Consider the following 23,438-nt stretch of genomic DNA (forward strand, 5'->3'; position numbering starts at 1 on the left):
CAGTTCAATCACTGAGCTGGCCCAGCTAGCTGCGAGCTGCTGAGCTATGGCCACCAATTGGTAGCATGGAAAGTGCCTGTCCCGCTGATAGCCACCATCTAGATACCAACGAAATAAATGACTTCGAGCATGCTTGCTGCAAGTGCTGCACTTGACTGCTAGTTGCTCTAACTGCTGCTATTTAAATTCAATATTCCACACATTTAAGTTTCCACCTGGTCGCTAATGATTCTTGCTGCTCTGCCGTTGACATCGCCTATTTCAGGTATGATAAATGGCAGTAGGTGTGGCAGCTAATGAGAGACCGCAGAGAGCAGATAAGGGTGTAGCAAAATGCCACAAGAACAGTTAGTAGCTTATGACCGAAGCTCAAATATGCTTAGATCACATTAAATACTATATTGGTAATATTATTGATACTTTTCAGACAAACGACTGACAGCAGAGGTCTAAAATAAATAACTTTGTGGAACATCTCAAATTTGTACATATATATCTATATATATGATCACAGCTTTACAAAAAAAAAATATTTATTCCTTCAAGAGTCTTTAGACATTGCCGTTTCGGTAACTTTCGTTAATGCATTTCTTCCTCGAAACGTTACTTATTTAGTAACAAAAGTCAAAGGCCGTCGCCATCGGCTATGCTCGTATTTGCTGAACTTTGACTATTCACTGTGGGCAGCAGTTTCTAAAGTGCAATTTAACGCTCTGCCATTGAAACAATTATGCCATAACAATTACGTTTTGGTTGCACATGCAAAGCCACGCCCTCGCCGCCCTCCATCTATTTAGCAGCATGTGCTGTAAAGTTGGCGCATTTAGCGCTGCTGCTGCTGCTGCTGATATGGCACTTGCTGCTTTTTAGCCATTACATTGCCCAGTCCAAGGAATTTTCATGCGTCAAATTGCCGCGCGTGCATTGCGTGTAATTACAGCAATAAAAATTGCAACACATTGCGTACAAACATGCAACATATCAACGGGCTGCACTGCCACTGCCACTGCCACTCGCCTTTTGATCAAAGCCCTGGTCATATTTTCAGCTGTGTAGCAATTATCTTATTTATTTCACTACATTTATCAAATACTGAACAAATTCACTGTTTCCCTAGAACTCAGCAGTTCAGTCGTCGGTCGTCTTCCCAGTTACAAACGGCTCGTTAGCCCAGTTGGCCACAAGTGAGTGCGCACTGTGGCTGCCACTTGGGTGGCCATAGCTAGAGCGGAACGCTAGTTGATTGCATTTTTAGCATAAATTTCAACGCATTTGACTAATGTTTGGCGATTTGTTATTGTTGGAGATGCAACCAATGCTTTCCTTGCCACCATTTTTCAACAGCCACTTTAGCTCTGACACTGGGAATGCATTCAGAATGCATCAGCCGACGGGAACTTATTGCAGGTACTGTGCGTGCGAGTGTCATGTGGCGACGATGGAAGTCGTATGCAAATGTCAGTTGCTACGCTACATGCTATTATGCAGCATTAAGTATACGCAGTGTGGGCACTACTTACCTGGAAGCACGACAGGAAGGCATTGCGTTGCCAACAGCAGAGAATTCAATTAACGGAATGGCTTCAGCGCGAACCACATGACCGTAATCAAAATCGCCAGAATCATCAACGGCACCAGAAATATCAAAATTCGCGCCCAGAGCGGAGTTTTGCTACTTGGCATTTTGAATCAACAGTTTACTGAGAAAGCAAAACCTTTTAAGGGGAACATCGCTATATTCTAAAATGATATAATAGATTCGAATAAAAAAAACATTTATTTTTATTTATCTGTTATTTTTATTGCCTGTGAAAAGTGTTCTAGAATTTGTGACATTATTTTCAACGCATATTTTTTGCTTGCTTTGCAGTTGCTGCCGCTACACAATCGAAAAACTCAACCATATTAAGGCCGTATATACAGATCAAGAAGCACGCCTCTACAAGACTGACCATAACCAATCCAAATGAAACCCATTTACTGCACTGCAACCCAATCATAGATCCTTATGACTACTATCAGGGTAAGTTAACGAGAGACTCGGCCTTTGTTGTAAGCCTTTGATTGACCTCTCTTGCTGCAGACGGCGCGCCCATTTACTGCAGCTGGTATCGCAACGGCGAAGCCATTGAACATTTGGCCATACGCAACAATCAGTTCTTTATCTATAAGAATGGAACGCTGCGACTGCCGCCAAACGAGCGCATCAGCGGCGTTTATCATTGTCTGCTTGAGTCGGATGATATGAAAGTAATATCCGACAGCATCACAGTCGAATATCCAGGTGCGTCTAACTCAGACCACAATCTACTTCTACTTTACACTATTTAATCCACATAATGCTTACAGTGTTGAAACGTCTTGTTGTTGGCCAACAACAGAGCGCTAACATAAGCGTCGTGGCCCAGCAAGCCCTTGTGCTTGGCTGTCCTTTTCTCAGTGTGCCCGCTGCCCGCATCAGCTGGTACTTTGGCAACGAGTCCTTGGCGAATGATAGCAGGCGAGTAAAGATCAGTGTTTGGACACCGAACGCGCAGCGGCTGGAGCTTGTTTGAACTTACTCCTATAGAACGCCTGCTGCTTATTTGGTGGCTTCAATAACGCTTGACATGCTTGGATTCGGATCACAATTGACAGCTGTCATTAATATGTTTTTGTCCCTTTTTCCCACTTTATTTCGCACAGTGCTTTTATCCTGAACAACGGCACGCTTATTGTGAGAAAACTGCAACCGGAACAAGCTGGAAAATACAAGTAAGTCACAAGCTAAAATAACTATAACTTCGTGTATAGTACAATTATTTTATATGGTTTCCTTTAAAGCTTGAGCATTGTTATTTATTATTTATTATGAAGACATTTCTCTATGCTTAATTTGAAGCTAATGTCATGGCTCTGTAAATTGTATATGATAGTCAGGATGATGTCTTTAGTAAGATAAGATTTCAAAATGACTAAAAAGCATTTATTGGCTTAATTTATTTCGTTGAGGTTGAGGTAGCATTTGCTGTAATACAAGCCGCAGCCTAAAGACTTCAAATGCTTAAAGAGCTCTGATACACATAGAGATGGTTTCTATATTATATATTCTATATATATATATTCTATATTCTATAGCTTGTATATTTAGATTACTTTATAGCAATTAATTTACTTATTTTTGAGCATGAGAATATGTTGAAAATATACATTCAACTGAAATGCATAATCGTGTCGAATCGAAATCAAATAAGTTTCAACACGCACGAGTCCGTTGCATCGCATCGTATTTCTTGTGCATTTGCTTTAAGGTGCAAATTATAATTGGCCATTGCTACTGTTGTTGCATATCAACACCTTAGGCACAATCCATCAATTCATCAGCAACCCTTCTGGAGGCGCTCTTTGGTTGGCTCAACCAACTTGACTCAGTGCATTAATTAACACCATGCGCTGGCCGAGTGACTGGCATAATTGTGTGCACTGTCCATGCCAATTAATGTGTGTGAAATATTATCCGTTGCAGATGCGTGGCCAAGAACCAGTATGCCAGCAGGACACACCGTCAGTTCGTGTGGCTGGTGCGTGTCGAGCCGAATGCCAGCGGGCCACAAATGCTGGCCACAACGACAACGCATCTGCTGCCTGCCTTCCAGAATGCCACACTATTTGTGCCCACAGGAGGCTCGCTGCAGCTGCAGTGCCACGCCATGGAGGACTATGTGCCCATCGAGTGGTGGCTGCAGCATCCCAACAACTCCCTGTCCCAGCTGAGTAACAATAGCATGACGCTGGAAATAACTAACGCCAGCATGGCCCGGCATGAGGGATACTACATGTGCACCACGCCCACCGACAGACAGACGTTTCGGGTGGTAGTTACTATACCGCCGAGAATAGTTAGCACGCTGCCCGTGGAGCTGGGCTATATCAGTTTGTCGACAACGCTGAGCTGTCGCGCTGAGGGCAATCCAGAGCCGAGTCTTAGCTGGTACCACAATGGAGCTCTGCTCAACAGTTCCTATACACGCTACATCAGTGGCAACGAGCTGCACATACACTCCTTCGATCCGGAGGAGGAGGGCATCTATCAGTGCTTTGCGCGGAATGTAGCTGGCGAGGATTCCGTCACTGGCGAGATGCGCTTCAAGCACCAGCTAGAGCAGCCGAATCCACTGCAGAATATACGCTGTTATCCGCACAGCTTTCACACCATCAATGTCACCTTTGACAGCCGCACTTTGGAGGTAATTTGTCAACTTGCAACACTTGCAACATGTGCGTTTTATTTGCTGATTCTATGTTGTTCTTGCAGTCAATGTTCGTGGTGCACATTGTGCGCAGCAATCCGCATCAGTGGAGCTCGTTCGCGCCCATGAAACTGAATCACACCTCGTTTGTGGTGATCTCAACTGGTCTGCCCATCTATCGTCCCTTCGCGCTAATCACCCGATTTCTCCTGCCCACCTCAGAGGTGCGTTCTGGCAGCATTGTGCCGCAGCAGATGATGATCAGTTCACTGCGCAGTCCGGCTGTTGTCTGCTGCACCCAAGGCCGTAAGTGGTTCTTTCTTAGTTTCAATCCAACTTGAAAGCTAATCACGTTTCTCTTTAACACAGTGCTGCTGCGCCTGGTGCATCTGGGCAACGATACCTTTGTGAAGTGGTCCCAGGCGGAGTTGGACAACAAAAAGTACTTTATACTACAGTTCTACATCAACCACACGCATCCGCATCCCGCCCAGCTGCTGGATGGCCCATTACATGGCACTGTCACGTCCGTAGAGGAGAAGGCGGACGAGGTGCGCCGCCAACTGACCATCATACGGCCACTCAATCAGTCGGCTGCTGCCACAGTGCTGCGTAATGCTGAGCACGAGGTGCTCGACAACGAAGTGGACGATCTCACGCTCGAAATAGAAGAGGACATCTTCAGTCTGGTAGTGGATGCGAACGTTACGGGCCTGCTCCTGCATCACTTTAGCCGCATAAAGATGCGTGTGCTCATCATCACCAGCGAGAACGAGTTTCTCGCTCAGGACTTTCGCTATGTACAGTGGAAGATTGTGAGTAGACTGTACTGTAGTGGCAAGTTGCACTGACTTACCTTGGCGTCTGAACTCTGGCGGATTCTGCTAGCATGCTCTAAAATCTCTTTCTCTCTTCCTCCCTTTATCTCTGCTCTCTCTCTCTCTCTCTCTCTCTCTCTGTTGCCTTTAGATCGAGAACGGCACCTCCGACCAAGCGAACATGTCCTTTCGCCTGATTACCGTGGAGTCGCGTATGCTGGCCTTTCAGTTCCTGGACAGCCTCAATGACACCTGCGTCTACGAGTGCCATCTGCACGTACAGTTGCCGCTGCGCAAGCAGGAGCCGAAATGCAAAGAGCGCACCATAGTCAATTCGATGCTGCTCGTCTCTGGCCTCAGTGCCAACGAGCGCTACAATTTTCATTTCTACAATTGCAAGCCGCAAATCTTCTATGGCGAAATGGATGTACAGACGTTACCAGACCGTAAGCCTTACCTATTTGTCTATATAATTTGTATTGATTTCCATTTTTACTCCTTTATCATTTAGCGCCCGGCACTATAAGCAACTCGCGTGTGGTCAAACACAATGGCCTCAAGCTTATATGGGAGCCGCCACTGCACCCCAATGGACGTGTCCATCACTATAATATACTCTGGACTTTGGGCAATGTCACACACGAGGCAAATGTCCTCGAGTGTCGCCCATGTTTCTATAAGGTAACGCAGAGGAAAAGCAAGGAAACTCTTCCAAAATTTCTTTGAACTTTTCCGGCTGTTGCTTAACTTTACTTATCGTGTTCTCTTTTGCAGTTCCCCAATGTTTCGGAAACAGACAAAATTCATGTGGCCGTGCGAGTTGTTGGTGAAACGGGCGTTGGCGCGCCCATATTCTTCGATTTGATCAATCATCACATACTGGAGACGGTACAGAACTCGTCGAATCATGAAGTCTACAGTGGCATTGCCATCGGTTCCCTGCTGTCCATGCTTTGTGTTTTTGGCTTTGCGCTCTTCATCATATTTCAGAGGCGTCGATTTAAGGCTCGCGTACCGGGACCTACGCACTTGACCACGCCCACAGACATCAATTTTGGTAATCTGAGCAGTGCTTCGGGCATTCCTGGGGACAGTGCCGGTGGTCTTAGTGGCAACACAATGCAGCAAGACTGTCACGAAATGCAGACACTGATTCCGCGCTCCCGTTATCACATCGAGCTGCTGCCAGAGCGCACGCTCGAGTATCAGACAAGCACAGCGAATGCTGCAACGTTGCCTAATGGTAACGGCAACGGCCACGGCAACGGAACGGCCACGCGGCGTCCGCTTCAGGAAGCACAACTGGAGCTGACTATTGCGGGCGTGCACAATCTATCGCAGCTGCCACTGTGCGCTGGCTCGCCGGAGCGTAAAACTGTGCAAGACGCCATGCTCCAAGAGGCAAAGGCCTTCTACATACCTTATCGCCATACGCCACCCAATGCAGTAGCGCTGCAGGCAAGCGGCAGCACCAACTCCAATGCCAGTCACAAGCAAAGTTCCTCAAAGAACAGCGATAGCGGTCTTGAGGTGGCGGTGCCGCCCAACTCGCTTCCGTTAGTGGCCACCGTGCCGGGCCTGGGCCTGGGCCGACGCAGTGGCAGCTTGAGCAGCAGCAGTGCCAGCAGCACTAGCAACGGCAGCAAGAAGCAATTCCATACAAATTTTGCGCGGCACTCAAATTCCAATGATGGCATCTGCCTGTTGGCCGAAGAGGAGTCGGCAGCGACGCTGACGCCGACATCGGAGAACGAGTATGCGTGTGTTAGTCTCACAAACGGTTTCAAGTTGCCCGCCGAAATGACAAAGCAAATGCCGAGCAAAAGCCAATTTAGCAACAACAATAACAGCAGCAGCAGCAGCAGCAGCCAAAAATCCGCTGTTGTCCAGCAGAAGGATCGCCAGCAGCAGCAGCAGCAGCAGCAGCCGATGCCTCAACAGTATCCTGCTGCATCCATAGTTCCTGTCAACGGGCCACAGACTCACTCTGTGGGCGTTAAGAGCAAAAAGACGGCAACAATGGCCAAACAGGCGTGGCCAGCGTCTACGGCCCTGAATCGTCGTGCCCAAGTCGATCCAAATGGCTGAGCCTAAATAGTTGCCATTGTTGTCGTCGCCTCGCCAAGCAAAAGTATTTCATGAAGCTACTAATGCACATACACTTACACTTTACTCTACACACACACACACAAACACACACAGACACACACAAACACGCTTACACATTCGCAGCTCGAAACATTCCAAACATTGTGGATCCCTATATTTGCATTAGCTCAGTATAAGGACACATAAGTATATGCTTAGTTATATGGAGTACATTTTATAAATGTATTTATTTATCTTTATCTACGAGAACCATGAGAATATGATAATATACGAGAACATAAGTACATAGGCAGCATATTTATATACACAGATATACATTAACGCATATTTACTTTAATTTTAAGCACATGAACGTTTTTAAACTTGTTTAGTTTTTGTTTGTTTTCTTCTGTTAATTGAGGCTAAATATAATTATTATTTTAATTTGTAGTAAACGTTCTCTAATATGAATTTATTTAACTGCCGTAGTATTCTATTAGAACACACATAGCCAAAAACCAAACAAATGCAATAGCCCAGCTCACACACACACAAATATATATATATACACTCACACACACTCACACAATCAACCACAATAGTCACAATAGTGTTCATATCGATTTACTGCAAATAATTACATATAAATATTTCCATTCATATTTAAGTAAAATAATGAATTTTCGCATTTTAATTGCTGCATTTTGCGTTTTGTTTGAACATTTTTCAGTTGTTTGTTTATTATTTTTTAATTTCTGTTTAACCGATATATCAAATGTACCTGATTATTTTCATTTTGCACCGGAACACAAAACACAAAGCAAACAAACACGCATATTGCATTTCGATTCTATTTAAATAGACCTTTTGTTAATGCCTTGCACGCATTTCAAATGTACCGCAGCCGTATTGAACGAGTCTATCCCAATTACCGACTGTACCTAGTTCGTACAAACCTGTAAACCTCTAGCTATGTCACACACACACACCATACACCATAAACCATACACCACATACACACACACACAGAACATCAGATATTATATTTCTATAAGCATTGCAAGTTATATAAGATGTATTTAACACGGAGCACATAATTTAAAATGAGCTCATCTATAATATGTATTTTGTGAATTGTTGTTCAATGTTCTAAAGCCGATGTGAAAATTGTTATAAAATACATAGCACACACACACACACACTGACACACAACCAAACACGCAGACATTCCATTTTCATAGACGTATTTAACTAGAGTACATGCATCAAAATATATTACTGAATGAAATCACAAAAAAAAAACCAAGTAGAAAAAAAGTTGAATTAAGCACGCAAATTCAATTAAACAATATATGTACGATTCCATATTGACAGAGAGTGTTTAAGAACTGTAACTGTATACGTATTTAGATATAAGTGCAATAACATCCATTTAAACCATAAACAAACCCGTCAACCCACAACCCACAACCAACCAAACAAATCTAAACAAAAATGACAAACAATAGTACCTTTCCCATTGGAAATGAAAAGTAATATGCATAGAAACAGTAAATATATTAGAATATGTGACTTCCGCAATGGTATACGTGCTTCTTTGCGAAAACATAGCAATACGTAGCTCGTTTTCCTCCAAGATCCAGTCTTGGGCCGTACCAATTCAAATTGTGTTCATATTGAAATAGGCCACAAAGTTGACATTTCAACGTCATTTGGAATCAATTGATAGAACATAGTTTTACACATACGATACTTCAAAGGTGTTCCGTCAAACAACATTTAAGATAAATAATAAAAAAACAACAACAAGCTCAGTAAAACGACTTTTAAACAAATCAAATTTAATTCCAACTAAAAATATTCCGTAAATGAACTCGAAATTCCTAAGACAAAAAAAAACAAAAAGAAAATTTTAAGCAAAAGTTAAATATACAGAAAAAAAATATTATGCAGCAAAAGGCAAAATAAATGTATTTAATTAAAACAATATATAAAAGTAGCTCTTAAGAAATACATTTAGAAAAGAGAAAGAACGAAAATAACATGATAAGAATGTGGAATTAAAAAATTAATAACTGCGATTGTGATCGCTGTGTAAGTGGATGTGATAAATGTTTAAAATATTTAAGCGCAAAAACAATAAAAACAAATATGAAAATCATTATTCGATGGCATAAGAATGCGTATTGCGACTTTTACATAGACGTTTTTGGCTAAAGCGAAACGAAGAAAAATCAATAACTAATAGAGTCCACTAAAATTGTAAGAAATTTTGTTCTTAACTCTTTGATAATGCTGATCCTAATCATTATTTGAACTAAGCATGATTTATACGTACTTTTAGTTTGGGTCTTAAGTTCTCATTCTGTATACCTCATTAGTCGAGTGGAAATTAAATTGTAACTATATTTTACGCATTTAGTTGGTTGCCCCATCTGTAATATATATTTAATGCGAAATTGCTTAAAATCTGATCAGAAATCGGACGAAGGATGAAAATTAAAAACAGAATCGAATGTATTTTTTATGTAATTTATATACATTGTATATGCTACAGAAATATTATTGTATTAAATGTGGAAACTCAGCTGGCAAATATGCGATATAAATATATATGTATAACTCTTATATATATATATATGTCTTTGTATAATCGTGTTTTCGGTGCCAGTAATTTGACATACCAACCAGCAATTAGCGCGGCTACAGAGTCTAATAATATGTAACGATGATTATACTATATATATAAATATATATATATGTGCGAAAAGGTGAAGAACGCTAGAAAAGCATCCTTAACTATTGGAAAGAAAAAAAAACCATATTAAAACTAAGTTATGACAACAAAAGAATTAATACAATCTGCATTTTTATTCACTATAAACGTTGAACGTACTTTTATTAGTAATTATGTACAATATAATTTTCTTAGCTGTAAATCTTTAGTAACTCTCAGTACTTAACAGGTTTGTATAAAATATTTAATGGACATAATAATATCATTATCAATGCCCATACAGCTTGATTCGATGGTAACGTTTAACGGTGTCGTCCATTTACACAAATACACAACATAATCAATTTCAAATGAAATTTTCCAAAGTTGTATAAAGGTATGAATATCCTTCCAGATAGAGCTTACTCCGGGCTATGGTATATGCTAAATACCTGTACAGTACTATTATTTAATGATCACATCACAACTAACTGAACAAATGATCACAATACAAAATCGCGCAACTTGCCATAACCTACAAATAAATTTGTATATATATATAAATGAATGAGTTTACGTGCTAAATGGCATGCTGAAACGCATCTTCTTGAGTGTCTGATGAAATGAAATCTCTGAAGCAAACCTTTCGCTCAGTCAAACTATAATTTGGATCTGTTGACGATATAATTATACCCGAGACATAATCAATGACAATGACTGACGAAGGCTAACTCTATATTTCAAACATGAATAAAAACATGAATAATTCCAAAAACACAAAGATCTAAATTTTAAGTCAAATTTCCCTTGAATGATTAGTGATGAATCAACTAACAAAAAAAGCTATGTATGCTATGCTATGCTATGCACCATAACAAGAAAAAGCGCTCCTCAATATAAGGTTAAGGTACGCATAATTATCGGGCAACTTATAGTTGTAAGCCTATTCACATATCGATTCCAATTCATTGAGGTCCTGCTACACGTACATGTAGCTAATATTGACGGTGCGCTCAGCACACCTTCTTTATCATTTTCACCAACTCTTTGTACAGAATGCAATCCCGACTGCGGGGCTTGCAGATCTCGCGATGATCCAGCCGTATGCCGCATACTTCACCAAAACCGGGATCTGTTCAGAGTTTAAAACATAGATTAATTGAAATACGTGTGATTAATTAAACTTTGAAGCTTACCAGCCGAATCCACGCCCACAATACGCAAATAGAGCACTGACATGAGCGTCAGAGCTGTTTCTACAAAACTGAAAACCTCGATTTTCAAATGACCCAAGTGATAGAGGCCGGCGAAACGACGATGTAAATCCAGCAGATATTTGTTATCTATCAAATAAAAGCATGTAGAATCGGTATAGGAATGTATAGCAGCAACATACTCTTTTCTATCTCCAGCAGTTCCACGGAGCGAGATAGCAACGGCGCCTTAATCGAAGCCAAATGGGAGCCACGATGCGGCACCGAGTAGAAGAAACAGCCACGAGCCGATTGCCAGAGTGGCCTCATGGCTGGACGTCCACATTCCCAAGCATCCACGAGCAGCTGCTTGATGAAGAGGCCTCCTTTCGAGTGGCCTACATAGATGATGGGATGTCCGTGGCCAACGCGATGCTGCATTAGAAGTTCGGCCATTTCGCGTGAGCGCTGAATGAGGCTGGAGCGCGGCTCTTTAGTCTTCCACAGTGGACGCCACAGATAGGGATCTGTCGTATAGTTGACAGCTATGACCCGAACGCCCGGACAGTCCAATGGCAGCCAGTCTCCGGGCCAGCATTTGGAGTAGTTGGGATCATTGGCGGATGGTTTCTTTTTATTTTTGCTGGAAGGCTTCCGCGTTGTGGAAGGCTGCGAGCTGTCCAGATTGCCGCTGCTGCTGTTCTCAGCCTGCAACATAGACTCTAGCTCGCCTGGCAAGATTTGGCTGTTATCGTGCATGCGCAGACGGAATGTAGGGAAGCTGTACTCGATGCCTTCACAGATTTGAATATCCTCCGGCTCCCCGCAGACATAAGCATAGCTGTGAGAGGATCATGAATAGGTAAGTGATCAAAATTAAAGCAAAGTATTTGATTTCTACCCACTCTTCGGCCATGTCATTATTGTCGGAAGCACTACAGAGATGTGGCTCAATCGTTTGTTGCAAGGCTGCGCGCTGCCAGGCGGCATCTGTATCGGCATCCTTATCCAAGGTGCGATTGCAGGAAGCAAACTTGGCGCGTTTCTCACGAGGCGCTGGATGTATTGCGGCACTGCGGGAATAACGAGGTCGCTTGGGCGGACGCACCGGTGGCCGGGGCGGACGATCGAACTCCACCGGATGGCGTTCATTTTGCCAAAGACCCTGCCGCCACGTGTTCACCAGCGAGCCGTGCAGGCCATGCACAAGCACGATGTCGGCGCGTATCTGCGTGCCCGGTTCCGGTGCGGCAAGTATGTTGAGGGTGCAGCAGCTGGAGCTAGAGCTCTGAAGACTGTAGATAGGCGGCCCCTGCAACGGTGTGCTGGGCGTTGTGGGCGTATTAGGCGGTATGGGTGTGATCGGTATACGGGTGGTCAGCGTATCGGGCAGAATTTCCAAGCCATCTTGGGACTTGCGCAATTTAAGTAAATTGAGCAAAGGCCCCAGACGATTGGAAACTGTCAATGAAAGAGATTGCGGGTTGAGCGATAAGAATTTGATATAACAAGCTGTGAATTGCGGCATGAGCATGATGAACCAATGAGTAATTGGGTAACTGAGAGAGTGCTAGGCATTTCAAGTACTAACCTTGTACGGAAGATAGATTCAGCGATAAGGTGTTGGCGGCGAAGGCCACCAGATTGGTCAGCGCCTGGCGACTAGAGGTCAGATTCTGTAGCACGCGAAGCACGCGAACATCGCGTATGCCTTTAATGCCGCGGGCGACACCATTGGCCAAAGGCAGCACCAGACGCACCAGGACTCCAAGGACAACACGCATGCTGCCACTGTTATGACTGCGCAATAGAGGAAAATAGGCACAAGCTGAGCAATGGCGAATGACTAGATCATATATAGGGAAAATACTAACGGTTCCATTAAGGAGCCGCCACTGGATGAGCGCACCAGCTGGTTAATCGCCTGCTCCTCCTCTTGGCGATCAATTTCCAGCTCGTCGCCATTGCGGATTGTATTGTCCAGCGCCTGAGCTGTCCTCTGCTGTCCCACTTCCTCGGCAATGCTCATCATGGCAATGTCGCCGACGTAATGCTCATCCATTGAGTGCAACGGAGACTCCTGGTTGTCGGCTTTGTTGTGTTGTATGTGTGTGTTGTCAGTGTCGCTTGCATTTACTTCAGCGCCGCATAATGCACTGTTGTTCTTATGAGCTTCACTCTTAGTGAACATATTTGTTAGTGCTCTCTCTTGGTTATTCGCCACCTCGATCTGCCCCGCTGGCCTGCTGCCAATTAGCACAGATTGAACATGTCGCCAGTGAAGAGCTGCGCACTAAGCTGCAAATAAATTTGAATTGAATTTTAATCATATGCACTCAGTTGGCCACCAATGTCAATGTCACCGCGCTGCACACTTAGTGCAATAAGTACTTTGCACTCATTGTGTTTACCTTTCAGAAGACGGTGTCAGTCTAAAAATATAGCCGCACTAGCACAGAACGGGGCTGCATCAAAACAATTATACGACTTGTGTGTAACGAATTTGTAAGCAAACGGCCTCTGGGGTAAAACGAGCCGCTATCGGCTAACAGCTAACTTGCTGCTCACTATTTATTTCCCCGCTGGATTACGGGATTTACTCCAAGTATATGCGAACAGCTTTTCATTTAAAATATGCTCAAATCTAACAGGCCGCCTACTACGTTTGAAAATTCTTTCAACTAGCAATATTGAATGCGTCATCTAGAAAACACCTAGAAATATATACGATGCTTATTCAAATGTTCGATGTGCGATTGCTATCGAAAACAAATCTAAATATTTATACTGGTTTAGGTATTTAGTGAGATTCCTCATGTTGGCTCAGATGTAGTTTGTATCATAAACGAAATTGGCATTGCCTGATAAAGCCAGCACAGCTCTTGTCTAAGACTGCATATGCAACATATATCAATATCACTCATACCACCTGTATGCCAGTGGCCCATTTGCTGCGATTTCCATTAGATAACCAACCACAGTGGCCATAAGAGCTACATATTCTAAGTGTGTTACGTTGACTGTTACGCCGCATGGCGCAGTCGAGCCGCAAAAATTCAAGTTGAGGGTCGTGGCATGTGGCACGGCACGTAAAAGGGCAAAGCTTGTTGCATGTATGTCCGCATGTGTCGTGTAGGTCCAGCACAATGGCTTTTGTTATTGCAGCACCTTTTGTAGTTGTAAATTGCACAAATAGTCCACAGCAAGCGGCGCAAATAACTGCTCAACTTAACAAAGCACATTTGCATTAGCATATGCATGCGAAATGTAATTACAAACACCATCATTGAGCATCACAATATCCCAACTGATCGGGAGAGCAGACGCCCACCCATATTCATATGACACTGGCCCAGCAGCTCGACTTACAAATTTGTTTCGCTTGGGCGTGTGAGCGAACCGCGCACGGTGCAACTCGAAGTAGAACTGCGGCCGGCACTTTCAGGCAGCCGAGGCCGAGGCCGAGGCCCAGCAGTGGCAGCAGTCGCCACAGCCGCTAATGCGCACCACGTTCGCGCTTGGCTCAGAGGTTGAGTGGTTGTGTTGAGTGGTTGTGCTGTGACGAGCGAAAAACAACTCAAATGTCATTCAAACGTTGCTAGCACCAGTATCGTGTATTGAGCACTTCAATTGTCAGCTGGAGTGCATCAAAAGACACAAGTCAATTGCAATCAAGTGTAGACAATTGCAGGCTAACTTTGTTGCTGGCTTTATAAATAAACAATTTAGAAACACAATATGAAAGGTTTCATTTGCTCTTATCGCTTAGTCTGCTTCTTTTCGCCGAAATGTTTGTTCCTCCTAATTAGCAGAACTCTTTCTTTAGCTCATTTGCTGATTAAATTTTAATACCCTACAGTTCGTTTTGATCGTATTAAGATAAGCCCATGCCTAAATTGGGCAAGTATGTTGCATAAACGAGATAAATTTAATAATGAATAAATGAAAATAAGATTTTATTTTGTATTGGTTCTAATTAATTAATTAAGCGTCAATGTCTTACATCTCACTCACTCTCTCTCTCTGCCTCGCTCGTTATATTTTTATCTACCTACCCCATACCTATCTTTCTCTCCTCTCATTGTATCTATCTCGTGCTCTCTCACTCTTTCCCTCTGTCTCTGTCACTTTCTCTCTCTCATTCTCTCCCTTTAAACATATCTTTATCTCTCTCCCTCTCTCGCTCGCTCGTTATATCTTTATCCACTACCTCTCTTTCTCTTTGGCTTTGTATCTATTTCGTTCTCTCTCCCACTTTTACTCTCTCACTCTGTCTCTCTTTCTTTATACATATCTTTATCTCTCTCTCATTCTCCTACTACCCCTATTTTTCTGTGGTCGTATATCTATTTCGTTCATTTTTACTCTCATTTTCTCTCTCTCGTTATTTCGTTATCCACTACCTCTTGCTCTCTTTCGCTTTGTATCTATCTCGTTCGCTCTCACTCGCTCTAGTGCCTGCAGCACTTAAAGCAAGGGTATTTTAAAGTCGAGTTGGTTTTGGTTTATCTATTTTTGTTCTGTCGTTTTGCTACTGGCTGATAAGACCGGTGCTACTGACCCATTAGCACAGGTGGCGCATGGCATCAGCTTTTCCCATTGACGGGTTGAACTTTAATTAATTACTTGGCATCAAGTTGATTGGTTCGAATAATTTATGCCATTATCAATGGAAAGAATACAGCCATATTCCATGGACTGCGAGTCCACTAATTTCCTTTATCTAATTCGGGGTCCGTGAACCTTGACAGCAGACAATTGTAGCGCTCTTGAAATGCTGTGTAGACAATTATCGGCTATCTCAAGTGCATGGCTGCGTGAGATAAGCAGACTGATAAAAGGAATTCGACTGCAATTGGTTGTTCACGACAAATGGAAGCCTAGACAGTCCACAATCTACTACTACGGCTTGCACTCATGAGCAGAATAAATAAAAGCTTATCGCTGGGCATTGTCGATTGCATTGTGTAATAAGTTGTAGTCGACAGGTGAAGGTAGTGCAGTTTCTTTTGTGGAATTGAGTTATGCAAATGCATTCAGTTTTGTTGCTATTTTTTAAATAGAAGACAATTTTCAGCCGTATCTAAGCAAGTTATACATATTTGATTTTCGATACTAAACACAGAAATTGTTGTAAAATTTGTTGTTCCAAATGTGAAGTTGACTAAGACTTGATTTGTTTCGATTAACGTTGTCGTAAATTTATGAATATATAAATAATTATTGTAATAAGCTCATGCAATTTTTCGGCTGCAAGGTGTTAAGGTGACGCTGTACTGTGACTTTGTTCTGGATATAGCTCTTGGCCCCTGCGACGGTGTTGCCAGAGGGGCGTATTATACATTGTTACTCATACGCCGTGTGGACTTTGTACAGCAGCCGAACAACGCAACGTCTCTTTATCGAGAGTCTGTCGCAGTTGCATTCACTTTTTGTTGCTGCTGTCTTTTATCAGAGAATACGGCGTAATAAGGCCACTAGGCAACTGCACTTCCAGATGGTTAAGCAAATATATGAACGCGCTGCCATCAGCGACTTTCATGTTATTGTTTCCATTTTTTATGGTAGATAATTGTTTTCAATGAAATTTTTTACACAAGTCGATTCGCTCGCAAACAAACTGGTGGTGATAGAATTTATTAACTGGAAATTGGGTGGCAACGCCGCATGAAAGGTAACCATCAGCCGGTGAACATCGTCATTGAATTGTCGCATGTAGCTGCCACATGAGCCTCAAATAACGTGTGCATGATATACACATATATATATATACGAGGGCTTGCATGCTAGAATGGCCAACAAGTTCACCTGCCACTCAGTCAGCCTCTCATAACGACGCCCACGCAACGGCAGGTGTCGAGTGTGCAATAAACTGGAACTGTAGCAAATCGGAATCTAAGCGCCAATGCCCATTTCTGTGACATAATTCAGCTCAGCTTATTCAAACGCTTCAATTGATTCCAATTACGACAGTCAATTCCGATTCATACTTTTTTATACGTACATATATACATATATGGAATAATTATTGAAATCTTAAATTACGCTGCATGACAGGTTATATGCCTTAAAACCACGATTTGTGGAATTCTAGACGTGTTCAGTTTATTTTTAAAACAACTAATGATAGCCACTTGAGTTGGGACAAGATAACCATGCGTCGCTTGTCAACTGATCGTCGAAAAGTGCGTAAAATAAAACTGAATTAGTGTTTTATGATCCGAGTCACAATAATTTGTTTGCAATAAGGCAGAGGTCAATCGACTGGAACTATTCGAAACAGAAAAACAAAGGTATATTAACTTCGTTGCCATCATTATCAATATATATATTTTGTGTGTATCCATTACGAAACTCAATTTAGATTTTAATGCACTGTTAAGAAGTAAGTTCGATCTGAAACGCTTTAAAGTTCAAAATGAATCGTCATTCAAGGGTCAACTAAACTTGAGGCAAGAACGCGGCCTAGGACGATTCAGTTTACTTTGTATATCTTTAAACGAAATAAAGTGATAATCAAGTAGATTATATATATATTTATATATATGACCCTATATGGGAAAAAAGGCTTAATTAACACAGAAAATAATTAAAAAGATATTTAAGTTGCTGTGGCGAACAGGTTGAAGTAGATAATCTTCGCATGGCAACCAACAAAATGTTTAACTTATTAAATATATAAGCAAAAAAGTTTCAAAAAATAATTCAAGTTCAGCAAAAGATTTTTTATTGCATTTGTGACTTTTGAAATACTTTAAATTTGTTGACACCTTTATATATATATATTCATAATTTATTTATATTTTCAAATTTATAGATCTATTTTCCTCTTGTTAATTTCTCTTACATTTGAAAGGCTGGCCAAACACCGAAGAATTCTTAAACAAGTTATGCTAAATCTGTGAGCATTGAAATATATAAATATACATACAGAAGCGTGTAGCTATGAGTATCAAGCTATATAGACATCAGGCCACATTATAAATATTTTTTTGTATTTTATTTATTCTTTTTTTCTGCTGCTATGAGGAACAGAATCAAAGTCCGCAGAGCCTTGGGCCACTAAAAGACCGTGTCTGAATTCTAAATGAAGTGGTTTTAGCCAAGAGGTGGTATGATTAAATCGGTTAGCTCGTATGATATCACTTATAATATGCAGCATGTACAGCTAGTGTGCGAGCAACGAATTCCCTAATCGACTAAAGCCTGTACATAGACAAGAGCAATGTGCAGCTGACAAATCTAACAGCTGTCACTAACAAAGCAAAACAATTCGTGTTTCCGTATTAACAACTCAGCCCTACCAGCCGGCATACGGCTGGGAGCCTAAAGAGTTTCACAGTGTGTGCTAGCAAGCTATGACAGGGCAGCAAGTGGTTGTTGATGGTGATGTGTGCGGCTTTTGTAACTGGCTAAGACAGGGCAGGCACGGGAGAGAAAAGGGCGTGGGCGTAAGCGTGGGCCTGGGCTGAAAAATTCGCCTTAACCTTCGTACACTTGGGATGTGAGTTCACAAAGCTCCGAGCAGAAGCACAAGAAATGAAATAATCATCGCTGTGGACTAACTATATATAAAACATACATATAGATGTACATACGTATATATACATATACGTATATATATATACATATATATATTGTTGTTGTGCATGGTGGAAACGTGTTTTGTGTACATGATATTTGTTTGCCCCCGAACAGCTGGATAACTCCACTATGCGACTATTTTGTGGTACAGTGTAGGGCAGCTAAATAGAAGAGCAGGCAGCTCTTGGCTTGGCAGCATGTGCGCCAACTGCTCAGTCGAATCGCAGTGTAAATACAATGCTCAGAGCTATGTATGTATATAGGCATATACGCATGACAAATTGTGTTTGATTGCGATTCAGCTCAAGCAGTTGAATCTTTTTAGAAGAACTTTCGCGCACAAATTGCAAATTCAAGTTGTTTTTGTTATTCAAAGAGTTCAATTAGCATTTCACACCTGTTTGATTATAATTTGGATTTTGTTTTATCAGTTCGTTCTTTGCTTTTCAACTATTTAAACAACCATTCATATAATTTGACTTCTTTGTTTTTGCTGTCGATGTAGTACTACGATAGCAGCCAACAGCAACAAGCACGCGACGTTGTTGTTATTGTTATTGCTGAGTTTTACGAGGGAGGAAACTGAATTGAGAGCTCTCGCAAGATTTGAATAAGATTTATCGGCTAGCATAGTTTATACAACAACATCTATATACAAATACATATACACATGGGTACAACAATAGACACAGAGCACACACTCACACTAGACACTTAAACTTGATGGACAGAAAAGCTTTTTCCGTATCTCAACGTAAACGACCACAACTACGCGTCCACAGCGCTCGAACGCTCAACAGCAACTATTTATTATTACAAAAACCACATACAAATCCGTGGGGAGCAGATTCACTCATGCTCATATTCGCTCACAGTCGCACACACAGCCCGCAAGTTCATTTACAGTGAGTGTCAACAAAAAAGTTTTGCGTTAACTTAAAAGCAGCTGGCGCCGTTGCTAGGCTCGAGCTTTTCGATGTTCAGAGCACAAGCAAATAAGGAGAGAGAGAGAGAGAGAGAACAAAGCATAAATGAAAAGCTAAGAGAGCGATTATTGCATTGCGGGGCTGTCAACTTGTTTCAAAATCAAGGCGGTATTTTATTAATTTTAAATTTGGTTGCTTTTTTTTTAGCATATATACATATATGCAAACATATGAAAATATATGTTTTAACAAATGAATTGACCTTACAAATGGTCTTGCCAAAAAAGCGACATCTTAGTCTCCTTTGACCAGCGTCGCAGACAAATGTGTCTTTGGCTGTCACAAAAATTACGTTAACGTTACACTTAGCGGATCCCGCGTGAAAATGCCGTTAGTCCAAATATTCATTAGCCAGTTCAGGAAGATGATGAGGAAGAATCCGAGCTGCTGGAGCTGGAGCTGGAGTCGCTGCTTTGGGCATGCTTTCGGCGTCGCGATTTCTTCTCATCAATCACCTCATAGCTGGGCAGTGTGGAGTTACTGGAGTCCGAGCTGCTGCTGCTTGAGCTGCTCGACTCCTCAATAACCGCCTCGATTTTACGCGACTTCCTATCAAAATAAATATTAGAGTAAATAAGAATTTGATTGGCCGACTTTTGCCTACTTCTTATCAGCTTTTTCGGCGTTTTTGGCGCGTTTCTGCTTTTTCATCGCATCGCAGTCGCTCGGTGAGCTGCTGCAGTTGCGCTTCGACTTCTTGCCCTTTTTATCCTTGTTGCTGGCCTTGGTGGAGTACAGATTCTGTGAGCTGGCAGTGGAGTAGCCCGTATCCTTACGCTTACGCTTCTTCCTGCGTGAAAGGAAACAAAGGTTACGCATTATTTCATCGCCTAGCTCGCCAGGTTGCCTTACTTATCCTTTTTGTCTCGCTTTTTCTTGCTGTAACTGGCTTCTTGTTCCACACAATCTCGATCCTTAGCTCTGGTTTGAGTAAAGTAAACCATATATTCTTTTTGACAATTTGTTTTCCTTTAAGCACTCACTTCTTAATTTTCTTTTTGACATCCCCGCCCCGTTCATTGGATATCATATAAATGCTGTTCTGGTCCGCGTCGTGCACTCGCCTTCTAGATTGATACTGACGCGCCTTGGCCATGCGACTCTCTCGGCGGCTCTTCCAGAACTCCGCATTGACCACATAAAGACGATACAGTTGGAGTATAATCACCAACGAGTTCTTGCCTGAAAATTTGATATTTTTAGTTAATCTTTTTATAATATTACACTGACTTACAGGTAAAAAACACATTCATGTAGTTAATTATCTTGTATTGAAATATAATCAATAAGCGAAAGGTGAGAAACGGCGCATCCTGAAGAATCACGTTCAGCACTATGCCTGCAGAAGAGGAACATAATCATATATAGAGTTCTGCATCAGAGCCTTTCCCAACTTATAATTATACGTTACCCCAGACATCAATGCCGCAGCAGCAGTTCTGGCAGCAGTCCGTCTGTCTGCAAGATGTAGAGTGTTAGTGGCTGTTAGACTAAATGGGATATTCCCACTTACTCCTCTTTGTGATGTGAGCCGCTACCACGCGGTCGCCTGCCTCGTGTGGCTGACAGCACAATCGTAAACTGCATAAGACTCCAGGACCAAATGCCCAGAGTGAGAAACACCAAAAAGCCAATTCGCGCAATGGAATCGTCTTTGTAGGAGTCGAAGAACTCGATGATATCTGCCGCAGTGCCAATATATACTAACAACAGCTGGCTGAGCTGGTCGCGTGTCAAGTCTCCTTTGGGCAGCAGCCAACGGCCCACGATCAGGATGAGCATAAGGAACTGCTCGATGAGCGTGGTCCAAGTATCTGGGCTAATGACGGGCAAAGTGATCCCAGCATCATCCAACAGATCAGCGACTGGCACCATTGCGCTGCTGTTTGTGGTGCTGCTGGAGGTGGTGGTGGCGCTTGCGGCGATGATGGTGTTGGTCAGATTGCTGTCGTTGATGGCATTGCTGGCATTTGCATTGACCAAGGAGCCATTTATCACCAGCAGGCGACGCTCGATCTTGTCCAATTCAAGCAGCCAGATGGCCGGCACAATGCTGCTCAGGTAAAGAAAAACCGAGGGGCAGAACCTGCAGAGAAGGCGAGAAGGACATGAAGAACTGGCGCAAAAGCGAATGTCCAAAACAAACAAACAAACAAGTCAAAGTGATGCGCCCCGCGCCGAAAGGTAAACAACTGGCAAAAGACACAAGCTAGCAATCTAGTGCCAAAGTGAAATTCCATTAATGTTTTTTACTACAACGTCGCGTGGGTGGGTGCCTGGAGGAGTGGTCTGTGGGCTGTGTGGTCATGATGGTCTGTTCTTGGTGGTTGCTTGCACACACATTAACCACATGATTTCACTTTTAATTGAAAATCAAAATTGCCGAACGAACATGACGTCAGCTCCAGCCGATTTTTTGTTTACATTGACTCAAACCCCAGCGATTACATGAATGCGTAGCTCAAAGGATCTGTCCACTTACCAGCGCCATTCTTGCGTCTTCTTGATCATTATGGTGAAGATGCCCTCCAGCAGCAGCAGCAGCAATGGCCCACATAGCGTCCAGTATATGATATCCTTCTTAAACGTGGTGACCTGCCAAATGGCCAGCAAACTGTGGGCGCTGAATATGATGCGCGTGAGGATCGCCTTAATCGTTGATATTATTTTGGCCATGATCAGATGCGCACCATAGTCTCCAAGCTACACTGCTAACTACTAACTAACTAACTAAACTAGTCAGTTGCAGTTGAGACAAAACAGGACACGACGAACCGTACGCAGCGAAGCTCCAAACGCAACTAAAATTGACATTGACAGACAGTAAAAATCGCAAGCGAAATGCTTTCATTAGATGTTTAAACGCTTTTTAGGAAATTAAGGACAACGCAGCGAACAGCGAACATAAACACGAGTAATTGGTGAATGGACAACGGTCGCGTGGTTCTCTCAATAGTCGCCCGCTAAATCCGAATAGTTCAACGTAAAGGCCAAGCAGTGTGCTTAATTATACTACCAGTGGGATATCTGGTAGATTATACTCGTTTTATTTTCTATCATTGAATGCAAATTTCTTAGAATTATTTAACAATATTGAAAACAGTCTTATAAATATTTGTTTAACTTATTCTCAATTGGAAATAATTTTCAATAGATAATAGTGAAATTTGATTCCTTTTGGGCGCTTTCCTGTTAGAAAACGGCCCTGTCAATGACTGGCTAAATGAAATTGAACACACGCGTGGCATGTACCACGAGCTCACACTAGGTATACCTAAAAGTCACATGACCGTTTAGTGCTTAGACAGCTTTAACTACCTTTTACTGGCTACAAATGCAATGCAAACAAGTCGCGAGAGTCAGAATCCTAAACCTTGGCCATCAAAAACTTGGGTATGTCCAGTTAGATGGCCAACTTATGGTTGTCGTTAATCTGCCCCTTAGCATTTTCACCGATTTTTCCGGTTTAGCGAGAGTTAGGTCAATTATTTTGTGCACGTGAAGCAAGCGAGAAAAACATGCGACCAACTGTTGAAAGTATATTTATATTTCTTAGTTTAAAATACGTTAAGTCCGCTCATCATCAATTTAAATTAGGCGCCATTTAATTTAATTGGAAGACATGACTTAAATAGCGTTACCAGATAACCAAAGGAATGTGACTATCGATAGCGCTGCTTATTGAGTTATTAATCATCGATAAAGTAAAATTATTTTTTTTTCCTAAATAAAAATGTGTCAAATTGATGCAGTTGACTTGCCTAGCGTTGCCAGATGTATAAACAAGCCAGAAGAAAGTGAATGTTAAGCATGTTACTATCGAT

At 42.2% G+C, this 23,438-nt stretch overlaps 3 protein-coding genes and 1 long non-coding RNA gene across 6 annotated transcripts in view; 2 read left to right on the plus strand and 2 right to left on the minus strand.

Moving 5' to 3' along the window:
* The window catches only part of LOC111601398, a 51,104-nt gene extending 43,609 nt beyond the window's left edge, over positions 1-7,495 (plus strand). For all 3 annotated transcript variants that reach the window (XM_030222835.1, XM_023317941.2, XM_030222836.1), the window contains exons 3-12: positions 1,871-2,023; positions 2,084-2,284; positions 2,350-2,500; positions 2,686-2,754; positions 3,506-4,226; positions 4,295-4,535; positions 4,599-5,044; positions 5,199-5,493; positions 5,559-5,728; positions 5,822-7,495. In XM_030222835.1, the coding sequence (XP_030078695.1) occupies positions 1,871-2,023; positions 2,084-2,284; positions 2,350-2,500; positions 2,686-2,754; positions 3,506-4,226; positions 4,295-4,535; positions 4,599-5,044; positions 5,199-5,493; positions 5,559-5,728; positions 5,822-7,135 (3,761 nt within the window). In that variant the 3' untranslated portion in view covers positions 7,136-7,495. The remainder of the gene's footprint in view (positions 1-1,870; positions 2,024-2,083; positions 2,285-2,349; positions 2,501-2,685; positions 2,755-3,505; positions 4,227-4,294; positions 4,536-4,598; positions 5,045-5,198; positions 5,494-5,558; positions 5,729-5,821) is intronic.
* A 2,507-nt stretch (positions 7,496-10,002) lies between these two features.
* LOC111601391 lies at positions 10,003-13,254 on the minus strand. Its single transcript, XM_023317934.2, has 6 exons — positions 12,919-13,254; positions 12,636-12,844; positions 11,950-12,505; positions 11,248-11,885; positions 11,048-11,194; positions 10,003-10,983 (listed from the first exon to the last, which is right to left on the minus strand). Exons 1-6 carry the CDS (start codon positions 13,233-13,235, stop codon positions 10,865-10,867), a joined length of 1,986 nt encoding a protein of 661 aa, XP_023173702.2. The 5' UTR covers positions 13,236-13,254; the 3' UTR covers positions 10,003-10,864.
* A 3,858-nt stretch (positions 13,255-17,112) lies between these two features.
* LOC111601393 lies at positions 17,113-17,569 on the plus strand. The gene is made up of 2 exons (XR_002751548.2): positions 17,113-17,337; positions 17,409-17,569. It is a non-coding gene; the product is annotated as an uncharacterized LOC111601393 (long non-coding RNA).
* A 1,971-nt stretch (positions 17,570-19,540) lies between these two features.
* LOC111601392 (transmembrane protein 26) lies at positions 19,541-23,297 on the minus strand. The gene is made up of 9 exons (XM_023317936.2): positions 23,256-23,297; positions 22,097-22,415; positions 21,128-21,700; positions 21,026-21,072; positions 20,849-20,953; positions 20,598-20,796; positions 20,467-20,535; positions 20,219-20,404; positions 19,541-20,163 (listed from the first exon to the last, which is right to left on the minus strand). The coding sequence occupies exons 2-9, from the start codon at positions 22,288-22,290 to the stop codon at positions 19,971-19,973; spliced, it is 1,566 nt and encodes a 521-aa protein (XP_023173704.1). The 5' UTR covers positions 22,291-22,415; positions 23,256-23,297; the 3' UTR covers positions 19,541-19,970.
* Between the last annotated feature and the right edge of the window lie 141 nt (positions 23,298-23,438).

Source organism: Drosophila hydei, unplaced genomic scaffold, assembly GCF_003285905.1.
Source record: "Drosophila hydei strain 15085-1641.00,03,60 unplaced genomic scaffold, DhydRS2 tig00000063-arrow-pilon, whole genome shotgun sequence".
Classification (NCBI taxonomy): domain Eukaryota; kingdom Metazoa; phylum Arthropoda; class Insecta; order Diptera; family Drosophilidae; genus Drosophila; species Drosophila hydei.

Bases quoted from the DNA above. Each gene is read 5' to 3' on its own strand.
- LOC111601391 (XM_023317934.2), bottom strand. From the start codon at position 13,235: ATGTTCACTAAGAGTGAAGCTCATAAGAACAACAGTGCATTATGCGGC. The intron at 12,845-12,918 runs GTTAGTATTTTC...TCTATTGCGCAG, and splicing joins GGCGGCTCCTTAATGGAACC to TCATAACAGTGGCAGCATGC. The intron at 11,886-11,949 runs GTGGGTAGAAAT...ATCCTCTCACAG, and splicing joins AATAATGACATGGCCGAAGA to CTATGCTTATGTCTGCGGGG.
- LOC111601392 (XM_023317936.2), bottom strand. From the start codon at position 22,290: ATGGCCAAAATAATATCAACGATTAAGGCGATCCTCACGCGCATCATA. The intron at 20,954-21,025 runs GTAACGTATAAT...CCTCTTCTGCAG, and splicing joins CTGCGGCATTGATGTCTGGG to GCATAGTGCTGAACGTGATT. The intron at 20,405-20,466 runs GTAAGGCAACCT...CCTTTCACGCAG, and splicing joins AAGCGAGACAAAAAGGATAA to GAAGAAGCGTAAGCGTAAGG.